At 47.1% G+C, this 25,088-nt stretch overlaps 1 protein-coding gene across 3 annotated transcripts; it reads left to right on the forward strand.

Annotated features, from left to right (window-relative positions):
* The first annotated feature begins 539 nt into the window (after positions 1 to 539).
* smoc2 (SPARC related modular calcium binding 2) lies at positions 540 to 22,180 on the forward strand. Of its 3 annotated transcripts, XM_076019059.1 has the most exons (13): positions 541 to 1,074; positions 5,685 to 5,847; positions 7,810 to 7,916; positions 8,061 to 8,160; positions 9,124 to 9,168; positions 11,237 to 11,317; positions 12,484 to 12,558; positions 14,131 to 14,317; positions 15,792 to 15,874; positions 19,601 to 19,700; positions 19,829 to 20,076; positions 21,009 to 21,046; positions 21,477 to 22,180. In XM_076019059.1, the coding sequence occupies exons 1-13, from the start codon at positions 1,000 to 1,002 to the stop codon at positions 21,498 to 21,500; spliced, it is 1,326 nt and encodes a 441-aa protein (XP_075875174.1). In that variant the 5' UTR covers positions 541 to 999; the 3' UTR covers positions 21,501 to 22,180. The 3 variants fall into 3 exon arrangements, with proteins under 3 accessions (XP_075875173.1, XP_075875174.1, XP_075875175.1); XM_076019058.1 differs by lacking the exon at positions 21,009 to 21,046 and having other exon boundaries at positions 540 to 1,074; XM_076019060.1 differs by lacking the exon at positions 21,009 to 21,046 and having other exon boundaries at positions 546 to 1,074; positions 11,270 to 11,317.
* Positions 22,181 to 25,088: the final 2,908 nt, after the last annotated feature.

Here is a 25,088-nt window from a genome sequence, read left to right on the forward strand (position 1 = left end):
CTACTTCTCGACAACGCTAGATGGAGACGCAGTTAAACGGGGTAGGTGTTCTTGTTGATGTGCGCGGTTCAGACGGACACGAGGACTGTCAGAATATGCGGAGAACAGCGAGAATAAAAGATTCGTATAACTTATTATAAGATTCGAATGTAGACTAACATTTCTTTTCAAAACGGGCGTGCCTGGCAGGCTGTAGAGACATTATTTCTGGAAATAGATGCTTCATAAACTATAATAACTTGAATAATTTTATCTGTATGAGCATACGCATTACTGTCACTGTAAAAGATTTCCTTACTACATGAGCTTTTATGAATTCATTTCGAGAAACGTCCCCTCTTCTTTTTACGAATACCTCCAGCAGAGGTGAGCGATGGTCCTGTTTGCCAATCGAACATCATCACATAGTTATCTTCGTAGGGGGGGGCGCTGCGGTTTTTAAGGGGAGGGGTACAAAAGAGGGGGGGGGGGGGGTTGAAAGAAAGGAATACCTGACGTGTTTGCTTCAGCTACCAGCAGCAGACGGAGTCCCTCCTAACCTACACCTACCCTACCGGCGAGGGAACAGCCTGCATCCGATAAGGGATCTGGACTAGAAAATGATGTGTGGAGGGAGGGGGTGTGGAGAAAAGAAGTTGAATTGAAGAGAGGGAGAACGTCAGAAGAGACACTGAGGGAGGGGAAAAGGTCAGGGACACAAGGGGGTTTATTACACAGCCAGAAATAAGGAGAGTGTCTTCACAAACGGTTTGGCAGACAGAACCGGACAGACGTATTGAAATAAACCAGTAACCTCAGCTCCAGCGCTCACATCTTCTTCTTTTTTTGTGTGCGCAAGGACTATTGCGGATTTTTTTTTTTTTTTTTTTAGAGACGCATTCGAAATATTCCAGAAACAGAGGTGCGCGCTTTTGGTGAAAAAAAGGCGTCAGACAAGCGCAGGGTGCGTTTTTGGATCGTGCGTAAATTTGGAGCGACTCCTTGCCACGCTGCGACAGGATGCGCGTCTGCCCACTGCTGGTCCTCCTCTGTCTGCTGTGCGCCGGACGCGCTCAGAAGTTCTCCGCTCTCACGGTAGGATGAGCCGCGGAACTTCCACGCCGACTCACGTTCACGTTTAACAATGCTCCCTTGCGCACTGTTCGGGAAAAAAAAAAAAAAAGACAATCGAAATTTTGTGTAGTAATGCTAGAGATTTTCTTCAAGAAGTCTCTATTCTATCGCGTTTCTTGAGTATTATTATGTGTCTGCAATCATTTTTTCTTCCAACTTGACCAGGCGAATCGCAACGGGGCACCGGGTTACATCGATGGCAAAAAAAAAAAAAAAAAAAAAATAGTTCTCTGTGTTCACTGTGATTTTTATGAAGTCGGGTTGTGTGTCTGGTGTGTGCGCTGCAGTCTGCTGTACGTGTGTGTGTGTGTGTGTGTGTGTGTGTGTGTGTGTGGAGCTGACTTGTCAGCGAGCGTCACCACTGTGGTTTGCACCCTTTACCTACCTTTCTACACTTTCAGCTACACAACCACTCCTTCACATTCACTCTTGTCCATACATCTTCAAGTGTCCAGGCATAGACCGTCACATAGTCATGCCAGTGTCTTTGCGCTGGTCACCTTGCACTGAAACGCATGTGACTCTGTTTACAGACAAAGTACAGGAGAGCCTTCCCCCTTTATTTCTTTTAGCCTCAAATTTAAAAGGCAAGACGGAGTGTAAAGGTACAGTGCTGAGGGAGGAATAACGGAGAGTGGAATGCACTTTGTCAGAGGCTTGCAGCCTTGATTTAGTGCTTGATGTGACAGCCGCCTCCCCACTACTGTTATTTATTGTCCGAGTGAAGATGCCTTAATTTCCAATTGGAAACAAATGGCCGTGAGTCGTTAACCCGCAGGTGAAGGGTCAGAGATCCTTTCTCCCTGTCGGCACTGAGGGCTTGTGGAATGTGGGAGGAAGTGTGGCACCGAGCAGATGCTCTTCATGAATTTGCACCGTGATATATGTATTTACACACGCAGACTGTGTGCACACAGAAGATAGACTTCCTTCATCTACGACGGTGGCTATATTAACCCAGCAGTTCAAGCAAAGGTTGCACCGATACTTTTATGCGATGACCTCAGATGTTTAATCCCTAATAATAGTGCAGTAAAAATGAACTGGTTCTTTATTTAATGGTGTGTGTCAGCGGTACCGGTGTCTATTTCGTAACTCCCCACTCCGGCTCATTAGACCTGTATTGGAATAGCACATGGTGTGCTGGTCTCATACTGAAATTCGGTTTGCAAGTGAATGTCTTATTGTTTAAATGACACAGGAGACCATGCTACATGTTCCAAAAAAGTCTCCGCATGATATTTTGTGACAATTCTGAGGTCAGGCAGACGGCTAAAATAAAGTATATTTCACTGTTTATTCATGAGGTACATTTTTCTGGTTTAGGAAAGTACAAAGTGGGGAGTAAAAATCAGGTTGCATAAAATAATACCTGCCTCTTTTTCCAAAGGAAAGACAACGTGTCGTCTCAGTTGAAAGTGGCCCCGTTGCCCCCTGCACTTCTTGCTGAATTGTGCACCTGCCCAGAGAAACCTTTGTTCTCGCCAACACCAGTCACACTTCAGTTTCTTTTTAAACATCCCTCACAGCAATTAAGCACTAAGTCTTTTGATTGAGTCAATAGCCTGGTTAAAGGCTGTCACTTTCTTCCCTTTCCTCCATGCTGGAAACTAATGATTCCCTTTGCATCCCAGCGACTATGCAGGAAACTCCCGCCAAGGCTATTTAACACGTTTGCTGCTGCGCTCAGCTGGGGCCCCCATTGACCCTGCGGGTCCGTGGTGAGAGGGGGGCCCTCTGTGGGTGCTAGAAGCAAGGGCCTCCCAGCCCAGAAGGCCCTTATCAGCCTACAATGTGCTCCCTGCTGGAGTCTCGCCTCCTCCATATTCCATTCAGACCCACAATGCTGCAGAATCAGGGGGAGTTAATAGGATTTGATTTGTATGCTGGATGGACTTCTTGACAAAAATCATATTCAGCCTGTCTCACCCTCTTGTTTGTACTCTTGCATGTGTGGGACATATGTTAAAATAACAGATGATGCCAAAAAACGAATGAAAGCAAGGAAAACATATTTAAAGAGTCGTGGCCAGAGCCTGGAGATGGATGCATTTGACTATTAAGTCTAATTTTGAGCCGTGTTTTTCCTTGAGTCTGCTTTCATGATGAACTGGGTTTGGAAACCCGCCGCTGCATGTGGCGGCGGCGGCGGCGGCGGCGGCGGCAGCCATCCATTACTCTCCACGCCGTTGCCGCGTGCAGTGATAATGCCAGCGTGGAGTGGCTGGAGTAAGACATCAGGGGAGTGTCAGGGCTCAGCCGTGGCTTCTCTCATCCATCACTGCAGGCCAAACACACACAGATCCGCGTCAGACAGATTGCACAGGACGAAGAGGTCCTCGACAGGCCATCAGTCTCCGGTGCCTCTTCCCCCTCTCGGCCGGCTTTCGCATCGCATTTGCTCCTTCCCCTTCGGTGTGGTCCACTCGGAGTAAACACTTGGGCGTGCGATAGTGAATCTGGGTGGTAGATTTCGCGGGTGGCGTTCCTGGAGCTCAGCGCTCGGCGCTCCGCTGCGAGCCGTATACAGCCGACATCTAGCGGGATGCTGGGCTGCTCAATAACCCAGTTTGGGCCGTCAGTCCTCCGGCTGGCAGGAGCTCATTGGGATAATGCCGCTGCACTGTAAGTGCTGGGGCGAGCAGCATGAGCTGTGGCAAGGCTTTGGTCCACCCGCCCCGAGTATGACTGGACACGCTGAGATCCTGCCCGCTGCTGCAGATGGCTCTGGGAGGGATGGCTTAGCACTCTCAGCTAAAGAATCAGGCTGTCATGCAGTTTAGACTTGATGGGACAGGGGGAGGCAGCGCAGAGGGTGAGTGGAGGTGGTGGCACTGGCGAGGGTGAATGAAGTTCGCCACCACCGGGACAGTCAGTGAGATGCACAGATGCGAGACGCTCAGAGACTAACAAGGAGGAGCACCGAGAAATGAAGCAGTAAAGTAAAAGTGAGCAGTGCTAGTCCTCGCACTGCTGAGCTTTACCACATTTTAAGCCCCTCCTGTCAGAGTATGACCACAATTATGGCTGGTTGATTGACCATTTTCATTGCCCTTGGTTAGTCAGGCCAGATATCACGGAACACCTTATCCATTCTTTCTGTGGGTTTGACCGCAAATATTGAATGAAGCTCAAGATGCAATCCAGCAATTTGCAATTTAAAGGCGACCGCTAATGGAGAATTGTTTTTTGAGTCATATTCTTATTACACGTGGTACACCAGACTTGTCATGACAACATTTTGGGAGTTCACCATTATCATGGTTTTTGTGAGTTCCCCCAGTTGTCACTCCTCATGCAATAATATTCCAAGCATTTCAAGGAAGCAGCCCTTCACTCTTTCAATATCCTGCGCAGAACAGACTTGACAAAAATGATTAGTTCTTCACTTGAAGAAATATCATCCAAACCAAAAGAGCGACTTCCATCCCTTGCGGCTCCTCTTCCGATGTGTTTGAACGGGTCTCTCTTTTCTGACCCCTCCGAAAGATTTACGAGCGGGGTTGACGGAGTGGGCTGTTGCTCCCCATTCTGGCCCTGGGCGAAGCTGCCTTCCTTTGCCCACCCTGTTCCAGGTGCGTGCAGCCCTGCAGCTCTGCTCATCTGTATGTGTGTGTGTGTGTGTGTGTGTGTGTGTGTGTGTGTGTGTACTAAGGCGCTGGCTTTATCTCACAGCGTCGTACTGTTTAACAGAAAGGCAATTCAGAAAGACTTGCAGCTGTCCACAAAGGAGTAGAACTGAAAGAAATGCATGGCACGGCCACATATTTTCTTTATAACAAGACATGAGAGGAGTTCCGACGTGTGTTTGTGGACGAGTGAAAGCTGCACCTGCGCCGCCATCCGCTACTGCGAGTCGTTATTTGGCGCAGCCGAGTGAATCACGCAGGCTTCTCGCGGGCGGCGGCGGCGGCGAAACAAAGCCCTCTTGACATCGAGTTTATTCAGCCACTCTATCATTCACTGTCTTTTTATTCATTGTAGCAGTCACAGCTTGTTGCCAACCCCCTCAGAACGCAGCCTTTTGCCCCATTGTGTGGCCGGGGCGAAGGGGCTTTTAAAGCCGAGGCGGCGGAAACAATGGCGGCATTGACACAGGTGATCCGATGCGTTCAGCCGGGAGTATCCGTCCCTGTTTATTTTTACACGGCCGCGTGAAAACATCCTCGGGAGCCGTCCCAGATGAATACCCGTGCAGCTGTTGGCACGGACAAAGACAGGCTGAGCAAGGCCAAGTCTTCTCCGGCAGTTTAAATAAAGGCAAGGCTTCACGGCTGCACCCTGGCAGGCCTGCAGCAGCAAAGCCCCTCGTCAGTGTTTGTGATTTTTTTTTTTTTTTTCAAAAGTGTCATATGTATTTAAATAATAAAAAAAATTAAAAAGCAACAGGTTCTTTAATCAAGTCGATATGGCAGCAGTTGGATTTTACCCCTATAACTCCGACCCCTCAAATTACACCTGTTGCACGGCCATGTTTGTTGTCCTCTAATTTCTTTCCCTTCCCTCTCGACGGGCTCATGTGGCTAACGTTTCCCCCTGCTCATCCCCCGATCTCCCGCCTCCCTCTGCAGTTCTTGCGGGTGGACCAGGACAAGGAGTGCAACATGGAGTGCAGCGGGACGCCTCGCAAGCCCCTGTGCGCCTCCGACGGCAGGACCTTCACGTCTCGCTGCGAGTTCCTCCGAGCCAAGTGCCGCGACCCGCAGCTGGAGGTCATCCGAGGGCCATGCAAAGGTCAGGTCACGAGTCACGCTCCAGCGCCGCCGCCTGGCGCTCGCAGACACGCAGAGGGGGTCAGCGGAGAAACTTGCGGGTTAAATTCATTTCGGCATAATTGATTCTTTGAGTGCTGGATAATAAGTGGGGTTGACACGGTGAAAGTGGGTTGGGAGGTGAGGGGCGGGGTTGGGGGGTTACTGCTGCCTGGCTGGATTCATTTCACACTATTTATCCCGATGAAAGAAACCTGGGTACATTTGTCAAAATGGTCATTTTGTATTTTTTTGTGTGTTTTTTTTTTTGTTTTCAGTGCAAAGTGACTCATTTGGTTTCATGAACATTTTCCTACCTCTGCCTCATTCCCAGTTTAAAAGCTTTTTATCACTCCACTAGCTTCACTCTTGTTAACGAGGGTTCACTGTAGCCCGACAGAAAGCCCGATTCGAGAGGCAGAAAGTGGCTGAAACGGCAGTGACGTGCGATGGCTCGCACACCCACTCATTGTTAGTCACCAGTGGAAGGGCCCAAACCTCTCTCCCTCTCCCTCTCCCCCGCCCTCGCCCCCGCCCCACTGACTCACCCTATACCGCTGGTTCACCGCTCCACAGAAAAGCGGACAATGCCCCTTTCTCACACTTTACAATATTAGATCACGAATGCGGGCTGAGCACGCGGGGGTAAAAAAAAAAAAAAAAAAAAGGCCCTCGCTTAGTCCCGTAATGATGGAGAGGCATTTCATGGCCTTCGCCCGCCGGGTCTCCATGGCGACGTCTCTGAGTGGACATCTGGATGTGGCGGACGGCATCGGGGACACAGAATAGAGGATTCCAGCTAGGAGGCTTGAAAGGGACGAGAGTCCATGAAGGTTGTATTGTATGCGTCAAAAACACGGGGTCTATGAGTTTGGGGACCCCCCTCTGTTCCCTGGACAGCCGGGGTGAAAGACACAGCAGCAGCAGCAGCAGCAGCAGCAGCAGCAGAGTCAGCGGCTGAAAGAGAGCAAAAGGGCCGGTCGGCTCTGCGAGCACAGTGATGGGATTGTGTGTAAGAATGGCGAGACTGGCACCACATTTGTTTTCTATCACTGCGCTCAGAGGATTCAAGTGTCCTGTCATTTTTTCCAGGCTGTATTTTTCTCTCTTTCTTTCTTTTTTTTTTTTTTTCGGTGAGAGCCCCCAGGAGAAAGATGATGGTTTGGGGTTTTTCCACTTGAACTAACTTTAGACCTCCTCATCTTGCTGTTTTTCCCCCCTCATCTGGATGGTTTGCCGTGTCCCTGCCTGTGACAGTGACAAATGCACAATCCTCTCTGCGCGCTTCGCCAGTGGCATCGTGCTCACCAGTACAAAACTAGCGAATCGTGTCAAAAGCTGTAGGCTGCGGTGGACGAAAAGCTCAATCAAACCCTCCCAAACCCATTCACACATGTGGGTCAGGGCTGGCGCTGCCAGGTGACCTGAGGCAGCTGTGAGATCCAGCCACCGCTTGTACGGAGGAGTTGTTGGAGGTCGGCTCGGGCCGATGCGAGGAGACTCTGGAGGGGCGAGACAGACTCCCAGACACTCAGGAAGGGTCAAGTTTTCCTCGTGCATCAGCCCTTTTTTTCTTAGGGGTGCCTGGAATGTTCTCCGGGAGGAGCACGAGCTGCCTGGCTCGCTAATGGCTTTACCAACAGGCGCAGCGCTGACTCGCCTGACTTCTCCCTAATAAGGCCGGGGCGTTGGTTCGTTTCCCAGCCGCACAAGTATTTGCCTCTTCCTAAATGTCTTAAATTGTTTCCCCCTGCTCCTCTTCTCTCATCCTGCACCCATCTGCGAGATTCACCATCGTTCAGAAACTTTTTTTCCCCCCCATTTTTTTTTGTTGTTTTTTTATAACTCTGCTGGTCTGTGCGCCATAAGAAACCAGATGGGCTACAGCCTGAACCCTGTTCCTCCGTGACGTTCGCTGATTCCGGGGATTTGTGGTTCTCCTCAGATACATCCAGATGTGTTGCAGAGAAGAAGTACACAGAGCAGCAGGCCAAGAAGCTCTTCCCGCAGGTCTTTGTGCCTGTCTGCAACCCTGATGGCACATACAGCGAGGTAATGAGAAACACACAACGCATGATAGGGCGCTCGCTCCAAACCCGTCCGTGAAAGAGTAACCGTATCCCACCAAGAGCTCACCTTCTGGGCATCCACTCCTTTGAGTATCACGCATGGTATATGTTCTTTTTACTTTTACAGGTTCAGTGCCACAGCTACACTGGGTACTGCTGGTGCGTCACACCCAACGGTCGACCCATCAGCGGCTCAGCGGTGGCCAATAAAAAACCAAGATGTCAAGGTCGGTGAAACCTTAGCAATACGTCCCAGTCAGTATCCCGCGAGTACTGCGGCAACAGGTCTTTCAATCTGTAATTAGATTCAGTTCTAAAAACTTTATTTGTCCCCAGGGGGCAATTGAAGGCACATAGAGCAGCATTACAGGCCCGAGGTTAATACCAAATGAAAAAACCAAACTATTGAGTTGAGTAAAATATGTACAAATCTAAAAATAAATACAGTGAGTTAAGTGTAATTCCCCAGCAATGTAAATAAAAAATACTGATTCCTACTAAAATGCAGTGAGTTAAGTGCAACTTACCAGCAATGTAACATTTAAAAACATATATATATAGAAAATACTGATTCCTACTAAAATGTGGTTCCTGTTACTTTCTGTCAAGCAAAACTTTCCAGGGGGGGGGGGGGGGTGTTAGACTGAGTCCTGTGGGAAAGTGGTCAACAGCTGGACTGACAGTTTCAGCTGCCCCGAAGCCCAAGCGCTTCCCAAAGCATGGCACTGCGGTCGGTGCAAATAAACCACGTCGGGAAAGAATCCCCGCTGCCGGCTTGAGCAACAGCTCCAACCTGTGGGAATGCAATTGTTCTTTAAGGACGGTGAACAAATAAGCAATGCCACGTGTCCTGCGCGGCCTGGCTGGCCCTGTTGTTCCCCTATAGTGGCAGATAGCAGCAGTAGAAGTACTTGTAGTTGGGCCGCAACCAGTGACCCTCCCTTCGTCGAGACGTATTGTCAAAGTGACGACTCGATAAGTAAGGAGAGAGAGAGAGAGAGAGAGAGAGAGAGAGAGAGAGAGAGAGAGAAACCAACCCAAACGTGGTCGACTCCTTTTTCAACGTCTGCCTGTCAGCTCGCGAGCCAAAACTTGACTTCACGCTCATGAGGCACAACAAAAAGTAATTAGAAAAAGGCTTGTGTGGCAGTGACTTTTTAATTAAGTTCAACCTGTTGCGTTTTTTCCAGGATCAAAACAGGAGAGAGCGACCACAAGGGAGCCGGATAAAACAGGTGAGACCATTACTCAAGAAGCAGAAATATTCCAGTGCCGCGCCGCACGTGCGCGCGCTTTCATGTTCGCCCGCGTGCACGTGTCTCCCGGAGCATGCACGTACATGTGCATGCATGCATGCGTGTGTGTGTGTGTGTGTGTGTGTGTGTGTGTGTGTGTGTGTGTGTGTGTTCATTCGCACCGCCGTCTGTTTGCCCTGCATCTGTGTGTCGGAGATGCGCGGGCGGGTCACCTGTCACGGCTTGCCTCTCTCTAATATTTTCTCAATTTTTGGAGGTGCGCGAGCAGCCCCGGAGGCTGATATAAAAGGCAGTCACTCACCGAGAGGCAACGTCTAAGGGGGAGAGAGGCTGCGGTGAGCTTCAAATGCACACCAAGCGGCAGCTGCGTCGCCCACTCTTCTAACCGCCTGCGTCTCTAACAGGCAGCCCAAGGCCCCGGCTGAGTGGTGGGAGTGAAGGAAAACGGACCTTTCTCCCTCTCTCTCCTCCCCTTCTTCTAACTTCTGCCATCAGCCTCTCTCTCTTTTTTTTTGCAGCCGCGAGGAAACATTTAAGCTCCATCCCAGCAACTCATTTTGTTCATCTCACAAAGCCAGATATAGAAGTATTACATCTCCCTCTGGTCTGCCTGGAGTTTAGTGTGTGTGTGTCTGTGTGTGTGTGTGTGTGTGTGTGTGTGTGTGTGTGTGTGTGTGTGTGTGTGTACGGTTTATTTCTGTCCGCATGACATGTCGTCTGCGCCCCTGTCTCTCTGTAAACACTGGTGGGTATAGAGTCGGCTTGAGCCAAGGGGCCGAGTCATTGCACGCAGACGACGTGAGGACGCGAAATCACCGGCGAGGAGCAAGCGGCTGTGGTTCCAGTTCGAGCGGGCTGGATAAACAGGGCGCGCGAGAGGCAGAATAAACTCTAGATTTTGCGGCGCGGCGGCGCCGAAAATAGCAGCGAGGATTGCATCAGTGTTTTGATTGAGCGGAGGGGCCGTGCGGGGTCTGAGCTCGGCGAAATTTCGCGAGCTTTCGCGCGGCGCGGGAATCCCGTCCGCGCCGAACGCAAACGCTCTAACCTTCCGCGACTTGTCAAGGTCGTTCCCATGGCTGAGTCACAAGCGGTCGATGACTGACAAATAGCAGTTGCGCTAATGCCTCGCGACCACAAAATGGCGCAGGGGGTTGAGGTGGAGGGGAGGGGTTGGGGGCGGGGGGGCGGGGGGGGGGGGGGGGGGGGGGGCGGGGTGGTTTCCTGGCAGATGCTAAAAGAGGTGCTGCAGTCACGCGGAAGGCCGTCATTAGTGGTTCATCATGAATCTGAATCATAAATACGCTTCTTAAAAATGGCCTTTCCATCTTGCGCGTATTTTTACCCCGCGCGGGATGAATTGCTGGCTCCTGGACACGCGAGTCGCGATTTCACAACGGAGAAGTCATTGTTTAAGAAAAAGGAGTTTCTGTGTTTGCGGAGGCGCCCATTAAGAGATGCCTTGACTCATACATTAGCAGGAGGAATGACCCACACTGAGGTTAACCACACCTACAGCCGCGCTTTCAGCCCGGGCCGCTCCAAAACCTCCGTCCCCGTATCCCTCCCGCCGCAAAAAAATCAAACAGAGACGCGCCGACCAGACAGTGGTTCGCCCACCGCTCGGCCGCCGGACTCCTCCCACCTTCCCGTGTCTCGGCCACCTTCGCACAGCTGCCGTTGCTTTCGAGATGCCGGCGACGTGTGCAGAGAAACCTCAGGGGCCAGACTGGTGCTTGTCTTTCATTTTCGCCTACCTCCATAAGTCACCCTTCCCCATAATGATCTCCTTTGTTGCATGGAACCATGGGAATATATGACCACTACCCCTCTGATTTCCCTTTTCTCATCACTCACTGCAGGAACACGAGCTCTCTGTCTGTCTCTGTCTGTCTGTCATATACACAAACACGCACACGCACGCACGCAAGCACTCACGTCCCACTTTCTGACACACTGCTAACTGTCTCCATCTCTCTAGGCCGGGCAATGTGCAAATCTCACCTAGTTAACTGTCCTCTAATCTAGCTTACTCTCGTAATTGTAGTCTCCTTGCAAATATTCTCCATTCTAAATGCAGATGAGACGGGCATTGTGGTGGATCCACATCCTGGTGCTGACGAAGAAGGTGAGCATTTCCCACTCTGACTCTGATTCCTTTTTATTGTTTGAATATGAATATGTTTGAATATAACCTATTGCCAACAATGTTATTGTTAGTTTTTTGGGCTTTTTACGTATGATGTTCATAAAATATATGGAGAATTGCATAAACTAGAGGTCCGTTTCTCAAAATAATTAAAGTGTGTAAAATCTGAAGATTCAGGCATTTTAATTCCTTTGTAGTTGTATTCTTCATTGACATGACATGCTATAAAGCATGTTTCATATACAGTATTAGTTCAAGACATATGGGCGTGTTGCACATGTCCATTGTGTCCATCAGTTAAAAAAGCCAAAAGACAATATTGGAAAACATTAACCCCTTAAAAATAGTGATTATAAAAAAAAGTCAGCGCCAGTGGAGCCAGCTGGAACCCGCTGGTAGCTGCACTGGGCTTCCTGTTTGTTCAATTCTATTTGTAGCACTTCATTTAATTTAAGGTTTTCTTACCCGAAGTAATATCTGATACATTTCGAAATGATCATTTTTCTATCAGTAAAAATGTCCTCTTTTATTATTAAGGCATTAAACATCCTTTTAAAACAGGACACCTCATTGTAACATTTTTACTTACACCTTATTAAAAGTTAGGTAAAATACACACAATACTAACAAGCATGTTTTGTTTTTGTTTTTGTTTTTTTGAAGAATGAGAATAATGAGTCTGTTGGGGGAAAAAGTGTTGTTCTTTTTTTAATCCCTGACAGTTTGTGCTAGTTGTAACTGAACATTCGATGAGATGTGGCAATGCTGACTTCCTTTACGTGAAAGAGCGACTGCTTCTCGAATGTAGCCTAAAGAGATAATCTCCCAATAACTGCTCTGAAATGAAAGCAAGTGATTCAGTTTTATTGCTGTATTACGCAGGAAGTTAGTCTTTTTTTTTATGTTGCATTTATGATTTCATTGATATAATGAGCCTCTTTCCCCTCTCGTGCGGCTTTGGCTTTGGCCACAGCTGTCACATGCACTTTGTGACTCGAATGTGCCATTGTGAGATATGATCACCTTGATGTGCGTTTTATGCTCTGGGTTGTTTTTTTTTTTGTAGCCACCAGAATTTGGCTCACACGATGCACGCCTGTAACTGCAATTGGAGCTAATAAAACCGTCTCCTTGGCTTCTCGCAGACATCAACTTCCAGCATCCCAGTCTGTGGACGGAGCAGGTTCGCAGCCGCCAGAACAACAGAACCAGACCGTCGTGTAAGTTTCATTGAGCGCTTTCTCTTTAACAAGAGCGGGATCCCGGTTTGGAGCACAATCTGTTCGCTCACGTGGTTTATAGCTGTCCTTCTCTCTCCAGAATGGATTGTGAAACCAACACATCTTCATGTTGCAGTGTTTCAGGCTTCGGGGCTCTGCCATGACTGTGGTTCTTGAGCCTTGCAGCTTATCTCTAATTATCAGCACATGGCACACACACACAGTAACCCCTATTCTTCTACTTCTTTCAGAGCTCTCTCTCGCGCGCGCACACACACACACACACACACACACACACACACGCACACACATACTCGCACGCGCGTGTTTATCATGATCGGATCAGCTGCCACTGTGATCTCTCGGGAAAAAAGTATTGTTTTCCACGCAGAAATCGAAATTACATTCTGGGGCCAGCGCAGGGATGAGAACCTTCTGTGCAGCTGCGTTTGAATCCAATTATCATAATTATCAACTAATAAAAAAAGGCTGAGAAATGCAGCATTGATGGTTTCGATTACTATGGGCTCTTTGGGGTATTGGGATGAAATAAAGGAGACCCACCCTGACAAAGGAAGCCCATACGGAGGAAGTGGAGCGAGGAGAGTCCGTTGAGAAACCGGGGAGGCATTTCATTTGGTCCCTTTTGTGTGGCTAAAGATCTGTAATGAAAATAAACAAAGAAAAAGGGATATCCATAATCCCGTATAGCTTCCGAGCCTTTGGCCAAGCGGAGCGGAGTGGGAGAGACTGGGCTCTGAAAGCCCTCTGTGGCCAGAAGAGCTCCACTTTCATCCTGGAGTTTAATGCCCAAATCTCAGTTGGAGAGCTTCTGGAGAGCTCAGGAGGCTGCAGCACAGGAAAGACGTCTGATTAGATCCTGCTGAGGCTCTGCAAAAACCCTGTCTCTCTCCCATCCATCAGGCCCGATTCGCCATATAAATCCCCCGACTTGGATGAAAGTAAAGAAGGATCGTGCTGCATTGCAGTTTTCTCTGGGAATTTGAAGCATGTAAACATATGGATCCCTGGTACTTTACAGTACCATGCGGCGGACTTCTAGCGGAGGCCAGCCGCTAAAGGCGAAGCTCCGGCTGCCGGCCGTTTTTTACTTTTGTCTTGTCTTTTCCCCCCTCTGTCACACATTACCACAAAGGGCACCGGAGTGTCCAAATATTTATATAGGCAGCGGCACGTAGTCATTAGCCGGTTAATGTCCGTAAACAGTGCCACAGGGGGCTAATATAGCAGTCTGCACATCCAGCATTCGCTGTTCCAGCCCTTTGTGTTCAACAGCGCTCGGGAATTCCTCTTTTTCTCTTTTCCCTGTTAACAGGAAATTCATTTGAGTGTGCTGCGTAAAACCAGCGCAAGGGCTTGGGAGTGCTTCTTGTTATGAACTTTAAACAAACCCCCTTTCTTCTCTCCGAGTGTTTGTGCGTGTGTGTTTTGCCAAGTCGCGCAACCGAGACCACCAAAGTGACTGCTGTCTTCGCGGGCACTGCGTGTTTGGGCAAGCGGCCCACCAACGCCCCTGCTGGCTCCCGAGTGACCTCTGACCTCTCCTCCTAGCTTCGTCGTGCGATCAGGAGCAGCAGTCTGCCCAAGAAGAGGCCAGGCAACACAAGAACGATGCCGTGTTTATACCAGACTGCGCCCAAGGAGGTCTCTACAAGCCCGTCCAATGCCACCCGTACACTGGGTACTGCTGGTGTGTGCTGGTGGACACCGGGCGGCCAATACCAGGGACCTCCACCAGGTAGGAGGCGTTGCAAAATTACTACCGGGGTACATTTGTGGCATTGTGTGACCATATTCATAATATCCAATGAAAACAAATGTGTTTCCAGGCAAATGCATCGTGCATGATGTTAGGTTAAACACAATATCTTCTCAACTACAATTTTTTTCTCGTGTGGATACAGGTTGTGTTTAAAAAGATATCCATTTGCCTTCCAGTGAAAAGCCAGGTTCCAAAGCCACAGAGGCTAACGTAGCCAAAATTGCACCATGACATTGCAGAAAAATTGCTAACTTTGGCGTCTTAGTTGTGTTTTTAAATGACTTTTCTTTGCGCCTTGTGTCTTCATTTTCCCCACGATAGAGCACATCCAAAACTACCATATGGATTTACGCTGCGGTTGTGTTTTCACTGTGTCTTCGTCGTTGTGTCCTTACCCTATTAACACCATCACATTGGGATGACACAGTAAATAGTGCCAGGAATCAACGTTGGAGCACAGCCACAAAACATTCAAATGTGACAAAGTAGTTTCCCGAACATAAGACATTGCAAGAGCTTCAGAAACTAGAGCTGATTAAACATGTACTCTTCAATCTGTGTACAGTCCATCGATCACAGACACACTTCTACCACATATCATCTTCAACTTCAACTTCATCTTCATCTTCTGACACCACTCTACCAAAATATATGCCCTCTCCAGGCACAGCGCTGATAATGAAAACACAAAGTAGTGAATAGTGAGTTAGTGAATGGATGGATTTTCAAGCACAGCCGTAGTCTCATCATCATCTTACTTTGGTTTGACTGTCAGTGAGGGATTCCCCATTTCAAATCTGAGGAAGAGTCTTCTGAAATGAATGGCAATGTTAAACTTTCCGAGCACAATAAGAATCTTCTGTGTTTGGGGCTGCACATAAATCTGACAGACATTAATCTGACATCTCGATGGCCGACGAAACAGAGCAACTCATTGGTCTGGTAAGCAGTGGGTCGGAGGTCAGTCAGCCTGGCAGAATGGGCCAGTGCTGCACTCTTGTAGAGCAGCGAGGCTGCATATCAGATTAACAAGGCTTCAGGCAGAGTGCCAAACAGCACATTAGCACACATATGGAAGCGTGCATTTTCCTCTCTTCTTCCTTCTTGTCCCTGGCGAGCTTTTGGCTCGGGCGCACAGTGACAATCAGAGCTGCGCTGACTCTTCAAGGGAGACCGTGAAAGTTTTCTTGTGTCCCACGCTCCCTGTCTGCTCTGTCCTATGCAGGCCCCAAATCCCTAAACTCATTTTTGGACATGTATCTCCGCCTCTGGTTTGCCGCAAAACAATCTTTTGAGCCCCCGTGTTTAAACTGCACCACTGTGATTGTCAAACATCAGATTCCTCTCTGATTTCACAATGATGAGAATTTTCTGCCCCAAACAATCCCGTCCACAAGTTTTACTTCAAATCTTACGGCCTTGTCCTAACGTGGTGTGCTTTCTACCACAGGTATGAGCAGCCAAAGTGTGACGGCAATGCCCGAGCCCACCCGACCAAACCCAAGGACCATTACAGGAGCAGACATTTACAAGGTGCGTCTCTAAAGCTTGATCGATCCCGCCTAGTTCAGACTGCAGTCACCCTCCAGCCGCCGCCGCGCTTCCCGAGGCCGCGATAACAAAGTGAAGGTGCTTGTGTCTGTATTTGCATTTGCTGACATCATTAGTGGCGCTGGTCAACGAAACGCTTGATAAAGAGGTGAGGATTACCAGATACCAGCGCGGCACTCGTCAATGAGGGAGGAGACGGAGACGGATTGAGGGGAGAATTAATCTTCAACTGACAGCAGAGATGGAGCATGGAGGAGAAACAGCAGGGAAGATGAGAAGATAGTGGATAACGGGATGATAAAGACGGGCCAGTAGGCAATTGTATTGAGTTTGGGGGAGGTGTGTTGGGGCCGGCTGTTAATGGGTGGCCCTAGGTTTAGGATTAGTTTTGTTACAGGTGTGTTTGCTTTGCCAAGTGACCGTTTGCCTGTTAAAATCTAAGAGTTCAACACTGCAGAATTCAAATCATTCATTAACCGGACTTCTAGACTCATTATCACTTGCATTATTCGCATACGCGTATTTTAATGAGGGACCTCATTTGCTCTGACAGACTAGTTGCAGAGGGAAAACAGACAATGGTCTCAGCAAAAGGCATCGATGCAACATAATGAGCTCGAGCTGACAAACAGGATTGTTTAGGTTTGTTGAAAAGTCCACAAATCACCAGCCTTTGCTCCAAAAGTACATTTAGTCCGACCAGCTGTTGCTGCGGAGTTTTCCAAACCCTGACCGCAATCAGTTTCCAAAATAAACAAAGCACTTATCCTAACCAAAGTAATTAAACCCTCTTAACATTAAACGTACTGCTGTGTATCACGGAGGCCCTGAAAAGAAAGAACCTGTTTGAAAGAGGTTGTTTCATAAAACATTGGGGAAGTCCAATTACAGAAATTAAAACGTACTTATTTCATAAGTCAAAATACTGCAGAGTTTATTGATGTGTTGTGATTCTCAAATGAGCAATTAGCTTTGAAAATACTCATTAGATTTAAACGCTCTTCACCTTTTGACCCAACAGCTGAAATGAATGACAACAGAGCTGACAATTAGACCCAGGTAGCACGGCGAGATGACAAATTCTCTGCAGTTCTTTGTTCACATATACACTTATTTTAACGTAACTTATCCAAAATCAGTTTAACGTAAATACGGTGGGTTGTGCTCATTCACCTTTGTGTTTGTTGCAGACTTGTTTAAAAAAAAAAGAAAAAGAAACCCACACACCTTTCATTTTATTAGAAATAGACGTGAAGCCCTCAGGTGGTGCACACAACACTGAATGGTGGTTGGCAAATTATCTGCTTGGTAAACATGTTAATAATCCTGCAGAATATGAACAGAGGTGCCACTGTTTCAGCCCCATCGCTGCTGTTTATGTAACCGTGCACAGGGCCAGATTTGTGCTCTCTGCTCGCAGGTGCTGTGTTTAACAGCGGGGCAGCAATTTCTGTACAGTGTTGCTTCGGCAAGGTGGACCGTGTCAGATGAGAGCACATGCAAATGCAAACATTTGTTCATCAAATGTTGTTGTTTTGGTTTTTTGTTTTTTTTATTCTATACAGTTGCCAAGACATGAAGCAGAACTAACTAGAACAAGCAACTGATGCGCTGAGAGAGGGTCAAGTACAGCAGGGCAAGAATCAATGTCGCACACTTACACGCACACACACAGAACTCAAGGTCGCAATTATAAAATGCACTAGTACATACTCCCCCTGCCCCCTCAAAAGAAAAACAAAAAAAAAACACAGCATGTTGTTTTCTTTATGAGGAATTGCGTCAATGGCAGTAAACCCTGTTCTGCTGCAGGTAGCAGGTATAATTATAAATGTTGCCTTCACTCCGCCGCAGCCCATTTGCTGTTGAAACACTGGTGTTGAGAGGTTTATGGGGCGAGATGCGAGAAAGGAGAACTTTGCCCTGGAAGGAGCAGCAGAGGAAAGCAAAGTATTTGGCCGGCTCTCTCCCCCAGAGTGGGATCATGGGACAGCGCCGGAGCAGCCTCTGGGAGCTGCGGCTGTGAGTGCTGACAGGACTCGGCCCCGTGTGGCTCCATCCACAAACACTGCTTTTTATTGACTCTATCATAAGGGCACGCAAATGCAAACATATACAGGTACTCACTTGCCAGCTATATCCAAAACGCAGATATCTGGATGCGTATGAATACCACAGAAGCTCTTTTTTTTCATCCTCAAGTCAATGTTATACGCAATCATTTTGGGCTCTGTTTGACTCCCGCCTCGTATTTCTTCTCGGTTATTGTATAATTATAATCATTACAGAAGAAGACATTTCCTTCTGCAGCCTTTGGATAAAAGGAAAACAGTCAGTCTCAATTTTCTCTGAATGGCAGCAGAGACATTTGTGTCCTGCCCTTCAAGTTAAACAGCGTCCACACACACAGAACCTGATCTGTCCCAACCACACAAGGAAAGTCTTAGACAGCATGAGGGACCGAGGCTGATGGCTTACTTTTGAATGAACAGCAGACTCCAGAGGTAACTGAACTGATCTCTCTCTCGAGAAAAAAAAAAAAAAAAAAGCCCAACTTCATCCTCCAACCTCCGCAGCAAAGAAAACCAAACACTTTACATGCTGTGTTCGACACAGTGCGACTGTCTAGACTAATTCAACGCGAGAGATTCCACAAAGCGCGGCTGGCCATTAACAGGTGGGTCATTTTTTTTACTGGGCTACAGCCAGGGAGGGCCTACTAAAACTTTTAAGTGCAAGTCTGTTCCGCATGTGAAAGAGACCTTTGGAACAGTTTGGACATGTGAACCCTCGGCCAGACCGCCGAAGACATGCGTTACATGGCGAAAGGGTGGAATGGAGGCTGGGTGTTTATGCTGATGCTGGTCGCCACCTGTTCAAGAGGTGCAAAGCATGCTATTATCTCCCGCTCAGTAGAATCTGGCCCCGCAGGCCTGGGTCATAAAAGAAGGGCAAGCTGTCGAGAATTTCATTTCCACAGGCAGAATAGCCGAGGCAGGACGGACTGTGAGAAAGCGGCAGAGCCGCAGAAGGAATTCATGAATCTCTCATGGCGAGGGCCCTCGTCTCCTCCAATCAACCTTGGCCTCCTCAGTCTTAAAACTATATGGCCTAACAGACAATTACTATCATTAGGGTCATTCCACCACAGTTGCCCCTCGTTTTATGGCTTCCCATTATTCTTCATGTAATAACGCTAACTACACGAGTGGAGGCGCTAATTTTCAAATGGCCGTATGCCTTTCCGTAAAGGAGCTCTGAGGTAAAATCTTATTCCGAAACGTGTCCAAATGACTTTGTTCCCCTCGAGGTGTTGGGTGAGCCTGGGCTGAGCCCCTTGTCCATACATACGGAGATCCACTTTGGTGCTCTAGCTGTCAAAGCCACAGAGGGGCCTCCAGGATGATTGGCAGGTAGCCTCTTCCTTCTCTCCAGACGAGGAGGGGTCTGACACTTTACGAGAGGGCGGAAAAGACAACCATGAGAGACTTGTTTGGGTTCATTTTCTCCCGCGCCATCTTTTACAGTACGTCGCAGATTGCATGACGTCCCTCCCCAGACATTTATTAGGCCACCTATGATGGCAGCATTCCACTGTGTTGTACTGCCACGAGTGGATGTGTAATTTCTGCGTTTTCTGACATACCCGCGCGCTTGCGTTTGAATGCTCGCATGCACTTATTCGGGTGCCTACGGTTTATTTTCCAGGCTGTCCCGGGGCAAAGAAAACAGAGTTCCTGACGAGCGTTCTTGACGCGCTGTCGACAGACATGGTGCACGCTGTCACAGATCCTGCATCCGCCGGAAGGTATGACAACATTCAGTGGGTTTATCGTCGCACCCTCCCCCAATACTGCCGCCAAGTAACGTGAGATTCTCAGCAATGGAAAAGCCGGCTACCACAGCGACGTACTGATCCATTGATGTGTCCTTCAGGATGGCCGAGCCGGATCCCAACCACACCCTGGAGGAAAGGGTGGTCCACTGGTATTTCAGCCAGCTGGACAAAAACTCCAGCGGGGACATTGGGAAGAAGGAGATCAAACCCTTCAAACGCTTTCTGCGCAAGAAATCCAAGCCAAAGAAGTGCGTGAAGAAGTTTGTGGAGTACTGTGACATCAGCAACGACAAGGCCATCTCTCTGCAGGAGCTGATGGGTTGCCTGGGCGTGACCAAAGAAGAAGGTGACCTGAGAACCCCAACATGATATTTGCGCAAATGTATTTACTTGCACCCGACTGGCAGTGGTACTGATGTAATCGAGGCTAAAATGAAAGCCTGGAAGGATAAAACTACTCTTTCAGTAATGTGACATTTAATAAGATTTGGGGTTTTTTTGTTTCGTTACAACTGGGGGAACATCCATTGACTAGCTTCTGTATATTCAGTGGCAACATTAACAAGGGACAAGAAATTATGTTTTCACATTTAAAATAAAGTTACGGCCTGTATTATATTATAAAAAACCTTCTCACAGTACATGGCTGTTCTCCAAGTCGCCCTCTTCACTCAGTTTTATGGGATGTGTTATTAACAGCAATTGAGAGCGGGTTCTGTGCTGTACCATTAGCTCTGGGGAAAGTCATCACGAGCCAAGGCACCGAGCGAGTGAAGGGATTTTGAAATGAAACAGGCAGAGCTTTGTTATTTCTTCGCCACAAAGTTTGTTTAAGTTGATTAATACTGCAGTACGCTGGTGAACCGGTCTCATTCTTTATTGCTGAGCGCGGCCCCACCTCAGTAATGTTATCCTCTGGGTGATGCCATTGGATTTATTAGGGATATACTTTACACGCATCTCACAAATGCAATCATTCAAGTGCCCAGTCAAAACATGCTTGCAAATGCTGCCTTTTGTGAAGATTGTGAAATTTTTATAGATGGAGTTAACTCTTCATCAGTTCCATTCCCATGGTGTAAAACGTGTCGTGCCCTCCATCTAATTCAATCTATTTGCCACTGTCCACTATGCTGCACTAGCAAATGGATTTTTGGAAACATATTTTTTTCTTTTTAACTGATTTGAAGTTATGTCAACTAGAGATCTGACACTTCAAAAGACCCCTAGTAAAACTTGCTGTGGCTGTTGAGATTGACACCACTTTTTGTCTCATAGGGTCCAAACCTGGAGAAGCCTTACCTTCCAGTAAACTAGTAAGTAAACTTCTCCTAGGACGTAAAATAGTTATGAGAGATTTTTTTCTCTCTCCTCTGTCTTAATGTATGGATGCTATAGAACAGACTGTCTGGCTTTTGGATGCCAACCCCTTCTTACCACTAACCAAAACAGGAAGTGGGCAGACAGTGTCTCTGATACAGTGAGTTGGTCACAATCAGTATCCAATCAGTCATTTGTTGTTGTTCTGGTCTCTTTTTTTTGAGGTTCTATTTAAAGGTCAGCACAGTGGAGGGCATATTTTGTGTGGGTTTTTTTTTTTAAGTATACCTATTCATGATCCAAATGTAAGAAAAACCCTGTCAGAATAGAGGGCTGCACGGAATTGCCTTCCTTTATAGCACTGTTAGTACAAGGAACTCCGTGGCGTGAACAACTGACCAAACTTTTGCTTTCTTCTCCTCTCAGAATCAGTCAAAGAAGCAAGGCTAAGCGAGCAGCTGAGGTTTCGACTCGCGCAAGAAAAGTCTGCCCTTGCCAGTCGGCAATAACGGAAAACATAGTATTTGCACTTTGTACTTTAAATATAAATGTAAATTCACTTTGTAGAAAAAAAAAAGGTATTTAAACAGACTGCTGAATCTGTGAATGATGTAGTTAGCTTCTTGTGTCCTGACGAAACAAAAATTATTTAACACATACAATGTATGTGTCTCTTTGTGTGTCCTAAAAGTATGCTTTTCTAAGTTGAACGAGTTGTCATGTTTGATGTTGTGTTTTTGTGCCCCTTCACCGAGTCTGCTTAACATCTCCTGCTAATGATGTCGCATTAAGATGGTTCCTCTTTGCAGCAACAGTAAGAACAAACCTTCAGTTATAGCATCTCTTTTGGATTTTGTACAGATGAATGTCGTAGTTCATTAAAAAAAAAAAAAAATGTTTGTCTGTATTAAGGTTTATTAGAAATAAAGAACTCTTTTATACGTCTTGCTCTCTGCGGCTCTGCCAGCCTTAATGCGTCAAAGAGGGTTAATTGAGTGGGTGAATTCCTTTGTTTCTCCATAATCCAATTAGCCGTCAGTATTTTCCTACAGGTTATATAAATCTTGTAATGTTCTTGACGTTTTGTGTTTTCTCGCTGTGTCTTTAATAAAAACACCTTGTTGACAGTCTTTAGCAGCCAAGTGTTAGTCACACATAGCAAAGGTCGTGTATCATCCCATTTGTCAGACAGCCTGCCAATCCCCCAGAGGCAACGTTTAGGAATTGGAAAAAGGGACGGTGATTATTTCTGCTCTCGTCATGGATTTCTAGCATGGACCGAAGACAGACAAATGGACCAATCTCAGCTATGTGCCGTATGAGTGCACATTAAAAGGGTGTTACATGAACAGGCGTGTGCCTTTACACATATACCGCGTGCATAAGATGTACTTGCTTACATGTGCCGCGTAGTGAATGAACACTGTAACTGGAAAGGTTCAGCAGATCCCTCTTGAAAGAACATTTGACTCTGGGCAGCTCTGACACTACTACGCTCACACTACTGTACATTGTTCTCCCCCTGATTATATTGGGCTTACGAGGTGATAAACTATGGCTTTTCACACAAAAAGTCCTCTATGGGGCTGAGCGAGTGACCTGAGACTGACCTGCTCGCTAAGTCCTCTAATTTATGATTAACACATTCGTCTCCTTTCCGTGACATAATCCGGCCCAGTGGTCTGGTTTTAATACCCCATGGAAGCACAGCGGAGAGATTAAAACTGTCTGCTTTAAGATGTTGGATTAGCTGCGGCTGACCCGTGGCCTTCTCAAACACTGTCTCCGTCCGCAGAAATACCTTGCATGTAAACACACAATGAACAAAGGGTTCCTGTCCGTCGTGAACAAGTGTTTCGAATGTTTCACACCTCCGATTTTGACCTTTGTCTGTGCAGCTCTCCCTCCGCACCAACTGAAGCAAGTGTAAGCACAAATTCCAAGACAGCCTTTGTTTGTTTGCTACCGGTCAACGTGCTCACGCTGATTATAGGTGTAGCTGTGCCGCGCTGCTCCTCTCCTCTCCCAGCAAATCCAAACGGCAGCAGCGGGCCACTTTAACAATGTTAAAGCCTTGTCACGAGTGATTTTCACTCCCCTGGGCTGAGATGCACGTAAACACCTTTTACGATTTGGCTGTATGTCAAGACATGATTATACAAATATGTTCCTCCAATGGTTTGGACTGGTGCCTGCCGTGATGGAGTAGCTGAAGGAAAGTATCCAAACTTTTTGGCCGACTTGCCAGGAGCGTCTCACGATTGGCAAGGCCTTCCCGTCTCCTGCTCCTTGGCCCTGCCTCGTTACCCCTCTCACTCACACAAGCACAAACACAGTCCGAGGACAGAGATACCATTCAGTGGGATTTGTGGGTACAGTTTGTGTGCTTTAATGGGCAAGAGGCACCCAAACTCACCACTGACAGGCCCCTGTGGGATGTGCACTCTTGAGATATTAATGTCAAAAGCCATCAGGGTTTTATTAAGTTCTGGCCCCGCAGTGGCTTCCCTTGGCCCTGTGAGGGCCTTTGGTTTGTGGGTAAACATTATGAGGACAACCTGCAACTTGGGACTCTTTCCATCCCTTACTGCTTCCTCTTGTGCGAGCTAGATTCCCAAAGAGCCTAGGTAGCGCCACAGGACCTGGCCAGTCATTCCTGAAGAAAATTAATTGGTGGATGAAAATCATTGGGTATTAAATGTAGCAGGCAAATATGATCTCTGTGTGTTTTGGATGGATGAGGAGATTGATGCCACAAACAGGTCAGTAAAGTTAAGGCTACACTTAGCAACCTATGGCAAGACTGGCAGGTGAATGATGAAGATAATCTGATCTGTCCTACAAAATAAATCTGTCTAGCTATATTATAATAAAAACAGAGTCTATTCGCTAAATCTAGATAACTTGCTGTTTTGTTGGTACTTTTACTTATTTTCAAAGCTTTTTATGTGCAGACTGATTGGTAGATTTAAAATTTTAGTGGTTTAGTGGAGCAATTTGGAACATTTTGTGCTGACTCAGTTCAGCGTAGTTAATCACTTTTACGCAATAAGTATGTAATTAAAGAGCCATATATTAATAGGATCCAAAATTGGAAATTCCACGGGGGGAACATCAGAGAAGCATTTCATGACTTCAGTTAATTTTGCCTCTACTCGCGGTTTTTATGGACTCAATTAGCATTTCCCTTCTCATTACAATAAAAGTACGGCAGCAACACTTGTAAGGGCTGCTGCACAGTCATTCCAGCTCTGTGCCAAAGCTGCCAACCAACATGATAAAATGTAATGCCCAAGACACCAAGAACGGTGTCTTTTGTACTTTCAGGGTGATTTGTGCAGCATTTCTCATTTATGTGTTCCAGCTGAATGGGGTGGCTGCCAAGTTCAGAATCTGGCCTGACATCAGAATTTCCCAGAGTGATAAAGGGGCTTTTGTTTCAGTCACTTTAACCGGACAGTGAGAGAAAGGAATCTGTGGTACCAAGACGGTGATATGGGTAATAGAAGGAATAAAATATCCATTGGACCAGAACGAAATGTGTGGCTGACCTTCGCACCTACAAACAATTTGGTAAAACATATTGACAGACCAATGAGTACGAGGCAAACGTAATGTACAGAGGCTGAAACATGTAAAGAAGTGCACGCATGATGCATAAGGGAGATTTCTGCATTGACTAAAAGGTTTTACTGTAATTATGTTACCATATTTATTTATTTATTTTTGGTGGTCATAAACATTTTAATTGAACTAGTCATGTTCATACTAACAGACTGCTTTGATCAGTCATGTCTTATAATGATATCCTAAAAGCCACAGATTTTCCTTTGGACTTGTTCTCTTTGGTTTCAGTGGATGAGCAATGCAAAAGGTCCCAATTAGCCTAATTAGCCCTAAAAGCAGCCTCAAGTAAATCACTCGCCAGTCAGAGTCACTGGTGGGGGAAACATGCAATTTGCAAGAGAGTTTGAAGATAAGACAATGGGAGCAGAGGGAAAAGTTCTGCAAATGAAGAAAGGTGGATGGAATAGCGCA

This window comes from Nelusetta ayraudi, unplaced genomic scaffold (genome assembly GCF_046127955.1).
Source record: "Nelusetta ayraudi isolate G7.1 ecotype Tasmania unplaced genomic scaffold, CSIRO-AGI_Nayr_v1 ptg000008l, whole genome shotgun sequence".
NCBI classification, from domain to species: Eukaryota; Metazoa; Chordata; class Actinopteri; order Tetraodontiformes; family Monacanthidae; genus Nelusetta; species Nelusetta ayraudi.

Excerpts from the sequence above, each read along its gene's own strand:
- smoc2 (XM_076019058.1), top strand. The coding sequence starts at position 1,000 with ATGCGCGTCTGCCCACTGCTGGTCCTCCTCTGTCTGCTGTGCGCCGGA. Across the intron at positions 11,318-12,483 it reads TCCTGGTGCTGACGAAGAAG|ACATCAACTTCCAGCATCCC; the intron begins GTGAGCATTTCC and ends GGCTTCTCGCAG. Across the intron at positions 15,875-19,600 it reads CAGGAGCAGACATTTACAAG|GCTGTCCCGGGGCAAAGAAA; the intron begins GTGCGTCTCTAA and ends TTTATTTTCCAG.